This window comes from Numenius arquata, chromosome W, assembly GCF_964106895.1.
Source record: "Numenius arquata chromosome W, bNumArq3.hap1.1, whole genome shotgun sequence".
Taxonomy (NCBI): Eukaryota; Metazoa; Chordata; class Aves; order Charadriiformes; family Scolopacidae; genus Numenius; species Numenius arquata.
Genome location: NC_133615.1, coordinates 14,179,686 through 14,193,145, shown reverse-complemented (window position 1 = coordinate 14,193,145; position 13,460 = coordinate 14,179,686). Strand labels below are relative to the sequence as shown.

The 13,460-nt window shown below is 39.7% G+C and overlaps 1 protein-coding gene across 1 annotated transcript in view; it reads right to left on the bottom strand.

Moving 5' to 3' along the window:
* The window catches only part of LOC141476782 (transcription factor RFX3-like), a 71,478-nt gene that overhangs the window by 21,439 nt on the left and 36,579 nt on the right, over window positions 1-13,460 (bottom strand). The window contains exons 4-7 of the mRNA XM_074165581.1: window positions 9,004-9,125; window positions 7,606-7,718; window positions 6,678-6,793; window positions 6,035-6,189 (exon numbers count right to left, since the gene is read on the bottom strand). Coding sequence (XP_074021682.1) covers window positions 6,035-6,189; window positions 6,678-6,793; window positions 7,606-7,718; window positions 9,004-9,125 — 506 coding nt within the window. The remainder of the gene's footprint in view (window positions 1-6,034; window positions 6,190-6,677; window positions 6,794-7,605; window positions 7,719-9,003; window positions 9,126-13,460) is intronic.

Sequence of the window (13,460 nt, the reverse complement as noted above, 5' to 3'; positions counted from 1 at the left end):
GCAATAAGTATAAGCAAGGGCCTCTCTGCATACCATTCCTTGGCATGGAGCAGAAACATTGGTCTTATCATTCTGAGAACGAGCAGTTTTCTCCACAATATGCCGTTAATTTCAGAGAGTTAGAGGAGGCCTAGCTAGGATGTAAAGTTACAGAACAGAAAATTGGTTCTGTTTTACTTCAAACCGGGACACCGACTCATATTGAGCCTGCTGTCAACCAGCACTCCCCAGATCCCTTTCTGCAGGGCTGCTCTCCAGCCACTCCTCTCCCAATTCATACTTGTGCCCGGCGTTACTCTGTCCCAGGTGCAGAATCCGGCATTTGGACTTGTTAAATGTCATGCCATTGATGATTGCCCAATGCTCTATCTATCTAGATCCCTCTGCAAGGCCTCTTGTCCCTCGAGAGAGTCAACAGCACCTCCCAATTTGGTATCGTCAGCAAAGTTGCTAATGGTGCATTCAACTCCTGCATCCGGATCATTGATGAATATTTTGAACAGAACTGGAGCCCTAGAATTGAACCCCAAGGAACACCACTGGTGACCGGTCGCCAGCCAGATGTAGCCCCATTCACTATAACCCTTTGAGCCCTGCCGTTCAGGCAGTTCTTCACCCAGCGCACCGTGAACCTGCCCATCCCACAGTTGGACAACTTGTCCAGAAGGATGCTGTGAGGGACAGTATCAAAAGCCTTACTAAAATCCAGAAAGACTACATCCACCACCTCCCCTTCATCCACTAGGCGGGTGACCTTATTGTAGAAGGCTATCAAATTAGTTAGACAGGACTTTCCCTTTGTGAACCCACGTTGACTGTGCCTGAGGATTGCATTATTCTTTCAATAGCACCCAGTATAACCTTCTCCATAATTTTTCCAGGAACTGAGGTTAGGCTAACAGGTCTGTAGTTCCCTGGGTCTTCCCTCATGCCCTTCTTGTAGATTGGAATAACATTGGCTAGCTTCCAGTCATCAGGGACCTCCCCGGACTCCCAAGACCTTTGGTAGATGATCGAGAGGGGTCCGGCCGTAACATCCTCTAGCTCCTTCAGTACTCTGGGATGAATCCCATCAGGCCCCATGGACTTGTGAACATTCAGCTGATACAACCCATCCCTTACAATTTCAGTGTCCGCAAATGGAAAGTCACTGTTCCTGCAGTCATGGTCCTCCAACTCAGGGGACTGGGCAGCCCAAGGTCTATCAGTATTATTAAAGACTGAGGCCAAAAAAGCATTGAATGCCTCCGCTTTTTCTTCATCCCTACTAGTCAGGTGACCATCTTCAACAAATATCGGTCCGATGTTTTCCTTAGAACTCCTTTTGCTATTAACGTACTTAAAAAAAACCCTTCTTGTTGTCTGACACAACACTGATCAGTTTCAACTCTAGTTCAGCTTTGGCCTTTTGTGTCTTCTTCCTGCATAAACAAACCACAGCTCTGTACTCTTCCTGCGAAGCCTGACCTTGCTTCCAGAGATCATACAATTTCTTTTTCCTCTTGAGCTCCACGAGGAGTCCCCTGTTCAGCCAAGCCGGCCTTCTGCTCCGCTTGCTTGACTTATGACACGCTGGAATTGCCTGCTCCTGTGCTTCTAAAAGGTGGTTCTTAAAAACTGACCAGCACTTGTGGACTCCTAAGCCCTCAAAAGCAGATTCCCTGGGTACTCTTCTAAGTAGCTCCCCGAATAGCTTAAGGTTTGCCCTCTTGAAGTCCAGCGTAGCAACTCTGCTCACCTTTTTTCTCATTACACTGACAATTTTAAACTCAACCATTTTGTGATCCCTGTGGCCAAGACAGCCACCTACCATCACATCTCCCATGAGCCCTTCTCTATTCACAAACAACAAGTCTAGGAGGGCATCTTTCCTAGTTGGCTCACTGAGTACTTGTGACGAGAAGTTACCTCCCACAAACTTCAAGAATTTCCAAGACCTGCTCATCACGGCAGTATGATATTCCCAGTTGATGCCTGGGAAGTGGAAATCTCCCATAAGGGCTGCCGATCCAGAGATTTCTCCTAATTGACAGTGCTTATATCCTGGCTGGGCGATCGGTAGTAGGCACCCACTACAACATCTCCTTTGTTTTCCATCCCCCTAATCCTCACCCAGAGGCTCTCCACCACATCATCGCTAACTGTAAGGGCTGTACAATCAAACCTCTCCCTTACATATAGTGCGACGCCTCCACCTCGCCTGTCCTGCCTATCCCTCCCGAACAGCCTGTAGCCAGCCCTCCATCCCAGCACTCCAGTTGTGGGACTCATTCCACCAAGTCTCACTAATACCAATGATATCATAGTTCTGGGACCTCACCAGCGCTTCCCGTCCATCCTGTTTGTTTCTCATACTGCGTGCATTGGTGTACAAGCATTTCAGATATGCTCCTGAGCCCTAAATCTAAATCTACCCTCTCTCAGTTTAAAACCGTTGCCCCTTGTCCTGTCACTACAGGCCCTGGTAAAAAGTCTCTCTCTGCCCCCTTTATATATCGAAAGGCCGCAATAAGGTCTCCCCGGAGCCTTCTCTTCTCCAGGCTGAACAACCCCAACTCTCTCAGCCTTTCCTCGTAGGAGAGGTGTTCCAGCCCTCTGATCATTCTTGTGTCCCTCCTCTGGATCCGCTCTAAGAGAACTGGATGCCCCAGAGCTGGATGCAGTACTCCAGGCGGGGTTTCACGAGAGCGGAGCAGAGGGGCAGAATTGACCTGCTGGCCATGCTTCCTTGTATGCAGCCCGGGATGAGATTGGCTTTCTGGGCTGCAAGCACACATTGCCGGCTCACGTCCAATTTTTTGTCCTCCAGTGTCCCCAAGCCCTTCTCCTCAGGGCTGCTCTCAATCCATTTGTCCTCAGTCTGTATTAATACTGGGGGTTGTCCTGATCCAGGTGCAGGACCTTGCACTTGGCCTTGTTGAACTTCATGAAGTTCGCACGGGCCCACTCCTCAAGCCTCTGGATGCCATCCCTTCCCTCTAGCAAATCAACTGCATCACTCAGCTTGGTGTCATCCGCAAACTTGCTGAGGGTGCACTCAATCCCACTGTCTACATTGTTGATGAAGATATTAAACAGTACTGGTCCCAATACGGACCCATGAGGGACACCACTCGTCACTGGTTTCCACTTGGACATTGAGCCATTGACTGTAACTCTTTGGACGTGGCCATCCAGCCAGCTCCTTATCCATCTAACAGTCCCTCCATCAAACCCGTATCTCTCCAATTTAGCGTCCAGAATGTTGTGGGGGATCGTATCAAAGGCCTTACAGAAGTCCAGGTAAATGACATCCGTAGCTCTTCCCTTGTCCACCGATGCAGTCACTCCATTGTAGAACACCACTAGATTAGTCAGGCGTGATTTGCCTTTGCTGAAGCCATGTTGGCTGTCTCTAATCACCTCCCGGTCTTCCATATGTTTCGACATATCTTCCAGGAGGATCTGCTCCATGATCTTCCCGGGCACAGAGGTGAGGCTGACTGGTCCCCAGGGTCCTCCTTTTTACCCTTTTTAAAAATGGGTGTGATGTTTCCTGTTTTCCAGTCACCGGGGACGTAGTCTGACTGCCATGACTTTTCAAATATCGCGGAGAGTGGCTTAGCAACTACATCAGTCAGTTCCCTCAGGACCCTGGGCTGCATCTCGTCGGGTCCCATGGACTTGTGTATGCTCAGGTTCCTCAGGTGGTCTCGAACCTGATCTTCTCCTATGATGGAGAGCTTCATTCCCCCAGTCCCTGCCTTGAGGTTCAGGGTCTTGAGAGATGTGGGAGGAGAGATTGCCGGTGTTGAGCATCATGTCGGTTGTCACAAGTTATCCCCCTATTTATTGCAGCGGGGTTGTGCATTTTCTTTAATCTTCCTTTTCTGGCCAACCTACCTGTAGAAGCCCTTCTTATTATTCTTCTCATCCCTTGCCAAATTCAGTACCAGCTATGCCTTAGCTTTCCTGATCCCATCCCTACGCCTCTGGGAAGCGTCCCTGTATTCTTCCCAGGATACATGTCCCTGGTTCCATTGTGCATTCCCTGTGCATTTCCTTCTTGCACTTTAGTTTGACCCGGAGGTCCTTACTGGGCCATGCTGGTTTCCGCCTTCCTTGCCTGGTTTCTTACACGTGGGAATCGAGAGCTCTTGCGCTCTAAGAAAAATGTCCTTGAAGAGCTGCCAGCTCTGTTCGGCTCCTTTATCCCTGAGGACAGCTTCCCAGGGGGTCCCATGCACTAATTCCTTAAACAACTGAGAGTTTGCTCGCCTAAAATTCAGAGTCCTGACTCTACTTTTCACCTGGCCCATATCCCTCAAGATTGTGAATTCCACCAGGGCATGGTCACTGCAGCCCAGGCTGCCACCAGTCTTGAGATCTCTAATTAGTTCTTGACATCGCTAATTAATTTTAGGCTCTCGATATATAAGGTTCAACTCGTAAAAGCAAGAGTCAGTTGAAACCTAAACAGTTCAGCTTAAACTGTGATGTCAAACACATACTCAGTTTTAAATTTAATAGAAGGTATAAATAAACCAGGCAAACTAGAGCAACACAGCAGTTCAGTTTTTCATTGCTTTGTACCCGATATAGCTAGAACTCATTTCACTTTTAATCCTCATCCTACCTGCACCATCATAATATTTTTCATACTTGTATAGAGAATTTAAGAGATCACAATAGCCAGGCCTGCTTCCTAATGTAATACTCAGCAAATGTATTCAAATCTTTTGAATTAATTTTGCATAATTTTCACACGGAGATAAATGAACCAGGCATGGGCATTTCAAATACAGGTCCGTGCAGTGAAACAAGTTTTTTACAACAACCCCCCCCCACCTCTCTTTCGTTGCCTATGCTTTCTTAACAGTTCATAGCCATTGATTGCAGCGCTCCACTTGTGTGATGCGTTGCACCAAGTTTCAGTGACAGTGATTAAATCATAGATTTCCAGGTGTACAGCAGTTCCCATATTTTCCTGTTTGTTACCCATACTGAAGGCATTGCTATAGAAGCACTTTAGTGGGTTTATCAACCTTGTCACCTTTTTAGAGGAACACAGCCTAATTCCTTCAAGGCATTTCACAGGTGTTTCACTATTAGTTCCTAATATTTCTTTTATAATTTCTTTTAATATTATATATTATATTCTTTATTCTATATTCTATATTTTATATATGTAATTATAATTTCTTTTTAATATTTCACACAATATACAAAACAATAAATGTTTTGGGAAGATATTTATCCGTCCTGAAAACCAATTTAAAATAATTTACTACCAAAAGGAGCCTTAAAAAAATAGTATGCTTGAGCAGTGATGGATACTATAAAATCAACTTTGAAAAGAAAGCTCTATTCCTGGTAATTGTCATTTGGCCATAATACTAGAATTGACTGATGAGTCCTTCATAATGGAAATAGAGCAGAAAGTACAGTAGACTGGAATAATAAACAAGACAAAATGTTTGACAGTGTTATGTTGGTTTAATAGGTATTAGAACTGAGAAGGTTTTAGCAGCCACTGATAATACATAAATGTTTAATTATCCAAAAATGAAATGACAAAGCATATACATTTCACTTTTTTAACAACTAGACCTTTTATATATAAAACTTAAACTAAAGCCTACTGAAGTCAGCAGAAAGAGTGTCTGATATTAATGGACTCAGGCTCAGGGCCATAGTGCATTCACAGCTGTCAGGTTGACTAGAGCCAATATGTAAAGGAACCAATTGTTATCTTAAAATTAATAAAAACTTGGAATTTGCAGTGACAAAAGCATATTCCATAGGGAAATATATTCTTAAAACTTCTGGAGACTTTCTTAAATGCAGTGAAATATCCACTCTCCTTTTCTTTAAATACAACGCTTACATCAAGTCCAGTACACCTTCCTACTCAACAGAATTAAGGAAAGATGACACACACTATGTTTACATCCATTGAAATCATTCCCAAAAGTTTCACGTGAGACACAAAAAAATCACCACATTAAACAAAACACAACACACTCTTATGAGATGTTATCTGTGTTTAACTTACTAGGAATAGGTCTAAGGACATCAGGAATGAGAATCTCCACCAAAGCTTGGTACATCACATGGTCACAATTACCCATCCATTTCAGAATAGACTCATTTTTGCACAGAGTAATCAGTTTTCCTTTTGGAAGTCGACTTTCTATTTCACTCAGATTGCTGGTGTGAATAAATGTAACAAATGAAAATGCATTCACATACAGATAAGAAAAATACAATGGACTTTGATTATTTAAGAAAAACTTTATAAATGTCTCTGTTACATCCGAATGAAACTCTTTAACTTCTTCATATGAAACTGGGGAAAAATAGCCTCCAAAGTTCTGCTCCAGTCCATAAATTATGCAGAGGTATGTTAAAAATGGTCCTTGCAATTTATACGAACTGGACAGTATATTGTGAAAAGGTACTTTAACTTTAGACATCCGAACAAAGGAAAAAATAGAAGATGTATACAATCATTTTGAGGCTGCAGTTTGACATATACCAATAGCCTATATGTCTAATAGCAGACAACACAAATTTAACCTGAAAAACTACTGATATCAGAAAAGGTTCTTAGCCTGTATGTAAAACTAAGACTTTCTTTGATTCGACTCCTGCTGCTATATTATGATGGTGAATGGTAAACAGAGACATTTACTGACCTCAGTTCAATAACAGCCGTGTCGTCAGCTGGAGCAGAGGGAGAATAGCGCCAGAAAGTCTGCCACAATTTTTCTATCAGGCTAAACTGAAGATTCACAACAACATCCACTATTGCCTAAAAAAGTATAAAACAAGTGCAGATAGTCTTCTACCTCATCCTCCTTGCCCAGCCCAACTCCTCCCAAGGGTATAACTCTCCCCCCGGTCATTTTGCAGAAAAAATAGTAAAATGTATCTTTATAAATAAGCATATAATATCATTTTAAATAACTTTTTAGCAACAAATTTTCCAACTGTCCCTACTATTGTGGACAGAGACTCAGATCAGGTCAAGTGCAAATACAAGGAATTCTCCAGAAAAGAGCTTAAGCACATATATCAGGTGAATACACCTAAACAGAATTTTTAACACTATTACAAACACAAAGGAAACCTGCTATTTCATGAATGTTTTTACTTCATTACATGTTTTAAAGCACCTTCAACAATAATTTGAAAACACATTATTCAATATGAAATGTGGCCTTAAGTTCTTCAACAACCTGCTTCTTCAAAAGTTGAAGAAAGAAGTGACTTTGTTTATAACGTAAACATTAGAAATAATAATTTAAAGTGATTTCAACTCCTATAACCAAAAGAAAAACTCTGTATATATATTATCTAAAGTTCAATTTATCTAAAATTCTCAAAACCTACACATGATTACATTCCAGTATCGGTATTATATTACATGTTCTTTTCTTTCCCTGTAAAGAGAGAAATTCCAGAGAAGTCTTTTTGCAAATGTCCTTTATGATGGAATAAGCGAAATATTTGAGGAGCACATCAGATAGAAGTAGGCTGGCTGTAATGTGTTTTTTGTCAGTCATCCTGTTGTACTGATTCTCACTAGAACACATGAATTTTCAAAGAATGATTTTCTCTTACCTCACAGTGCTCTCGATAAAGACTTTGCAGTGCTTTTATGTCCTCAAGGGTAGTACCATCTGGCAGAGAAGATATTTCAACTTCTCCAAACTCTGGAAGCACTCGAGATGCATCTGTTTCCGTGACGACATAACAGAAGAAAGCTGTTGTGAATGGTGCCAACTACAGTTTGATTAGAAAACATTTAAGGATGATGTAAAGAAATAAAGTCTAGAAGGTCATAATGCACAAAGAGGTATGTCTTTCATATTCAATATATTTTAAATTTGCAATAAAATTGTGAACAAGCCAGCTAGCTAATTTTTTAAGCAAATGGAGATGTTAAATTATTCTTGACAGATAGCAGATAAAAATGATTTCACATACATATTGTACCTGTATATAAAAAAAGCTAAGACACATTTTCAGAATCGGACAGGATGAAGCAGAATATTCATGTCAGTACATAAGAGATTAATATAAATTAATAGTTTTTGTTTTGATCAACTGAATAGTTTTTGCATTGTCATACATGGTAGGGTTTAGTAGACTCAGCAGCATATATTTGTTTGAAATTTACAAGACTTACAACTGTAGCCAACATGTGCTTTTACTATTTCTCATAAATGTTTCCAAGAGATACACTGGTATGGGGGGAAAAATGCACTGTCAACCAGGGAGACAGTGGAAGGGAAAATTCGAAAACATACAAACTATAGCCTAAGGTTCCCAATGATGTCAGTAACAGCAAGGTTAGGCCAAAGGATGTGGTGCTTCAAAATCCCAATATATGAACTCAAAACTAAGTGTGTAATTATTCAAGTAACACATTTAATAAGCTTTTTTACATTAGCAAATTACTAAATTACCATTTGCTTCCACAAATGAGAAATTGATATGCTTAGATACATCAATGAATGCACAAAATGCACATTTTTAAACACGAACCTTGGGTTTCTGGTTTTAACTATTTGGCTCTTTCCATTTATAATGTTGCAGCACAAACTCAATACACCTTCTTGTCAATGGTCAACACAACTGCAGTGCAAAAATATAATCCTAATTTATGTGCATATTCAAAAAATAGGCAAATCAGTGGAAATTAATGAGCTTTTAGGGCAAGACTGTATTTTTTGCATAAAATGCTTCATTGCAATTGCATTGCAATATATTTTAAATCTACCATGCAAGTAGATTTTGCACATTTTTTCTTTTGTATCTGCATGATGCATATTAAATATTGCAGAAGTCTTACAATACAGAACATACAGCTTCTATGAGTATCTTTTTGTTCTGTTATCAGTGAGAGCTTTAAACAGGACAACATAACTAAAATAATTATTGTATTTGTATGACGATGTTCATGGTGATAATGGGGTTTATTTTATTTATACAACAGTATAACACATCTTTTCATACCTAAAAACTGTTGATGATGTTGACTTTGGGCAATTATAGTTTGTTCAGCAGATGTGCCTGTCTGTTGACCACTTCCTGTGAAACCATCTGCAACTCCATCCACTTTCTGCACAGGCTTGTACCTACAAAATTATCAAACACAAAATTTTTCTTTATGTTCACTTTTTTGTAAGTGCAATATCACACTGTTCTGCCTGATTTCTCAGTCTCAATATACAGTTTTGCTAGTTCACACACAAGAAAAAAGTAACATCAGAATAATTGTAGTAAGGAAAGGTAGAACATTGGCAATAAAATTCATAAAGCTTGTATCACAGCACAAATACCTATTTCTTGTGGAATTTAGTTTAGAAACTATACCACTATGACCTAAAGCTCATTCACAATAAAGAGAAACACAATCTTTCCTTTTCCAAAGGACTTGCTTTCAGAGGAATCAAGTAGCTCAAAAATAAGGTTTAATCACCTTAAGAAGGGCCATGTATCTGTTTGGAGACAAAGGAATTTAAATAATTTTAAAATGTAACAAACTTCTCATGAGCTCAGAAGGTATGAGAAGGCTACTTAGACTTAAACTAAGTAGCTGAATCAGGGGAAGTTCAGACTTGATATTAGGAAGCATTTCTTTACAGAGAGGGTGGTCAAACACTGGAACAGGCTTCCTAGGGAGGTGGTCGATGCCCCATGCCTGTCAGCGTTTAAGAGACATTTGGACAATGCCCTTAATAATACTCTTTAACTTTTATTCAGTCCTGAAATGGTCAGGCAGTTGGACTAGATGATCGTTGTAGGTCCCTTCCAACTCAACTAAACTAAACCTATTCTATTCTATTCTAAACTCTTCATCAGTCAAGTCATAAGAGCTTTTATAAAGGATAAAAAGGACAAAGATAAAAATAGGAATCCTGGTTTGGATGGTCAGATATTAAGAGCATCACACTGACAGGCTGAAGATTCTGCCTGCTATCTCCAACACAACTGAAAAAATTAATTCTGTTCCAGCACTTCGTGATAAGAACTCGGAAGTTTTGTCCTTCTGAAATGGCCTTGTATCCAGAAGAAAACTAGAGAAACCTTGGTGCAGAATGCAGAACTTTGTATTACCTTTAGAAATGTCAAGAAATTCCACTCCGAAAACACTCCTCTTAATAAGCAGTTGAGTCAGCTGTGTGTTCTCATTTTGATCTTATTAAACAAATAGGAATGCCCTATGTAACTACTTAGATTTTAGTTTATGAGAAAGCTCCCATAAGAAGCAAGTATCCAAGATTCTGGTCATTCCAGACATATATTTAACTATACAATAACATAGGACATGGAATATACAAGAAGTACACTTTTCCAGTGAAGGCCTCTTGGCCCGATTAACATAAAGTGTGATAACTTTAGGAATGTTAATACTTGGAAACAAAAACTGCTGTCATCTTCTTAATCTCTAGGACTTTTATATGAAGTTTGGTTATTGTAAAGGCCCACGATAAAATCCCAGGCCTGCTGAAATCAACTGCACAACTGTAATCAACTTTAAGATGACTAAAATTTAATCTCTAGTATCACGGTAGCATTGAACTCTTATGGATAAACTTCTCATCACTTGATCTATTTTCAATCCAAAAATCTCATTGTGTAAGAATTTTAAACTTTATTCTGATTATACTTTATCATTAAAAATACCTGGCAGAAGATAAATTTCTATAAATATTTGCAAATCAAAATCAGTATGTTCACATAGTTCTACTAGTTTCTACAAAATGTATTATTTCACAAACTTTTCAGCTCTTGGAGTAGAATACAAAGTGCCTTGAATGCATAAAAGTAAGTCCTTTGAGTTTCTAGGGTTTAGAAAGACCTTTAAAAAAAAAGCCAACTTAATCTGCTGGTGCTAGGAGTCAGGATTATCCTATCACTTGCTCCAATGTGCTTTATACAAAAAATGTTGGGGAAAAGTCTTAATTCTGTAATTATTACAGGTGACATTATAGGAGTCAAACAGTTTCCACAGCATTAGAAAATAACTTGCAAAATGCAAACAAGAAATGAAAAAAAGAAAAGATTCTTTTTCAGGTGTTTCAAATGAAGGTCGAGCACAGTTGTTAACAATTTTAGATTTCCTGTCTTTTATGAACAGGAGAGGGTGACATTTTTGCAGTTCAGGCAATGAGAGGCTTCCAGAATTCCTGGCAAAATCCTCTGTTTATATCCAGGTTACTCTTTTTAATTACAAACAGGGGAATATGCTACTACAACTGATTCACACAACTACTTAATGGAAGAATTTAGCTTTTCTAAAATTATCTGACCCTTTTTCCTATTTCAATTCTGATTTTTACAATTATTTTTAATTAACTGCTAAGAGAAGAGGCATTTAAAAAAACCCACAACCCTTTATAAATATAACAGCTTTCAAAAGATGCATAGTTTTACTCAAAAAGAATAGAACTTTAATTTTATATAGCTAAATGTAAGCACAATAAAAGTTTGGAGAGTCTTTAGCTAACAACAAACATTCTGAAGTTTTGAAAAGCTATGGAAATCCAACGGAACTAGACCACTGAAATATCAACATGAAGTTAGTTAATTCAAAAACCAATGCAAAATTATGTGCTTTTCTCATTAAGATAATTTACAGTAGAACTTAATTGATTCCCATAGTCTAATCCTGCACACTGTAATTAAACTGAAACTTCTCACTCAGAAAATTTTAAGAAAAATTTTAAGAAATTTTGACTAAAATTTGAAAACAGCAAACATTCAATAGTCATTAATAAGATAAATAAAAATAGGAAGAATAGGAGTACATACCAAACTTCCTGTTTGGTACTAAAAGGACACAAAAGTAAGCAAATCAGTAAGAAAAAAGTAGAAACTATTAAAAAAGAAAGAAGTCAAAATGGATTGACTAAATCACAACACAAAGAAAAAAACTGTCTAAGTTTTTCTGCTAATTTTGTTGCTTCCTGGTAGTTGCCGAGCTGACAATATTCAAATATTTACTGAGAGTCTCAATAGTTAGTATTACCTTAAAATCCAATTCATGCACTTACATAATTTATTGGTAATCTCTGTTTTCATTAAAAAGAAAGATTTATACTGTCTTGGCTTGCTGAAAAACAAACTCTAAGGGCTTTACAAACAGAAAACAAACTAAGCTCTAATAATGTATTAGGGTTTTTTCTTTCACCACAATATCTGGGCTTGATATTACCTTATTTTATTCTTAATCATTTTACAATTAAACATCACACCTGTGTTTGACCCAGAACTGATAGATAATTTCAGGGAACTACAGGCTGGTCCTGAGACAGTTATGGAGCAGCTAATCCTGGGAACCATTCCACAGAATCACAGAATGATATGGGGTTGGAAGGGACCTCTGGACATCATTTAGTCCAACCCCCCTGACAGAGCAGGTCCAAACACATAAAGGACAAGTAGGTGATTGGGTCAGCATGGATTCACCAAAGGGAAGTCATTCTTGACCAACTTGATAAACTTCTACAATGAAATGACTGGCCTGGTAGATGAGGGGAGAAGCTGATGAAATATGAGTTGAATGAACAGACAGTGAGATGGACTGGGAACTGGCTGAATGGCATATTGGGTTTACGTGGCAAGGTTTTGGTAGTGAGGGGGCTGCAGGGGTGGCTTCTGAGAGGATATGCCAGAAGCTTCCCCCATGTCGCACAGAGACAGTTCCAGCTGGCTCCAAGAGGGACCTGCTGCTGGCCAAAGCTCAGACAATCAGTGACATTTGTATCAACTCTGTGATAACATGCTGCACAACAGCAGCTGGGAGAGAGAAGTGAGAATATGTGAGAGAAACAACTCTGCAGACACCAAGGTCAGAAAAGAAGGAGGGGGAGGAGGTGCTCCAGGTGCCAGAGCAGAGATTCCCCTGCAGCCCGTGGTGAAGACCATGGTGACACAGGTTATACCCCTGCAGCCCATGGAGATCTGCAGTGGAGCAGATATTCACACTGCAGCCCATGAAGAACCCACACCAGAGCAGGTGGATGTGTCCTGAAGGAAGCTGCAGACTGCGGAGAGCCCATGCTGGAACAGGTTCCTGTGGAGAGGAACTGAACTGGAGTAGTTTTTCTGGCAGGACCTGTGACAGTGTTGTTGTAGCAAAAGTGATATTAACTAGAAAAATGAAATGTAACATGTAATCGAAGGAACCAAGGGAACCTGCCATTGCTGCTAAAAGTCCTCTATACGGCCCAACATAATTTATAGAGAAATAGTAACTAGATATGATTTATCTAAGAACTAACAACTAGACAATGTAGCTTTGTTGACAAGCAGGATATTCCTGTCAAGAGAGTGATGAACTGTAGGCAAGGTCAGCAAACAGAAAACCACCTGGAACTGCAAAGATTAGAGGAGAAGTAGGTAAAAGGTAATTTCGGCAGGGGGAGATCACGACCACCGACTCATTGACCCCCTACCCAAATGAT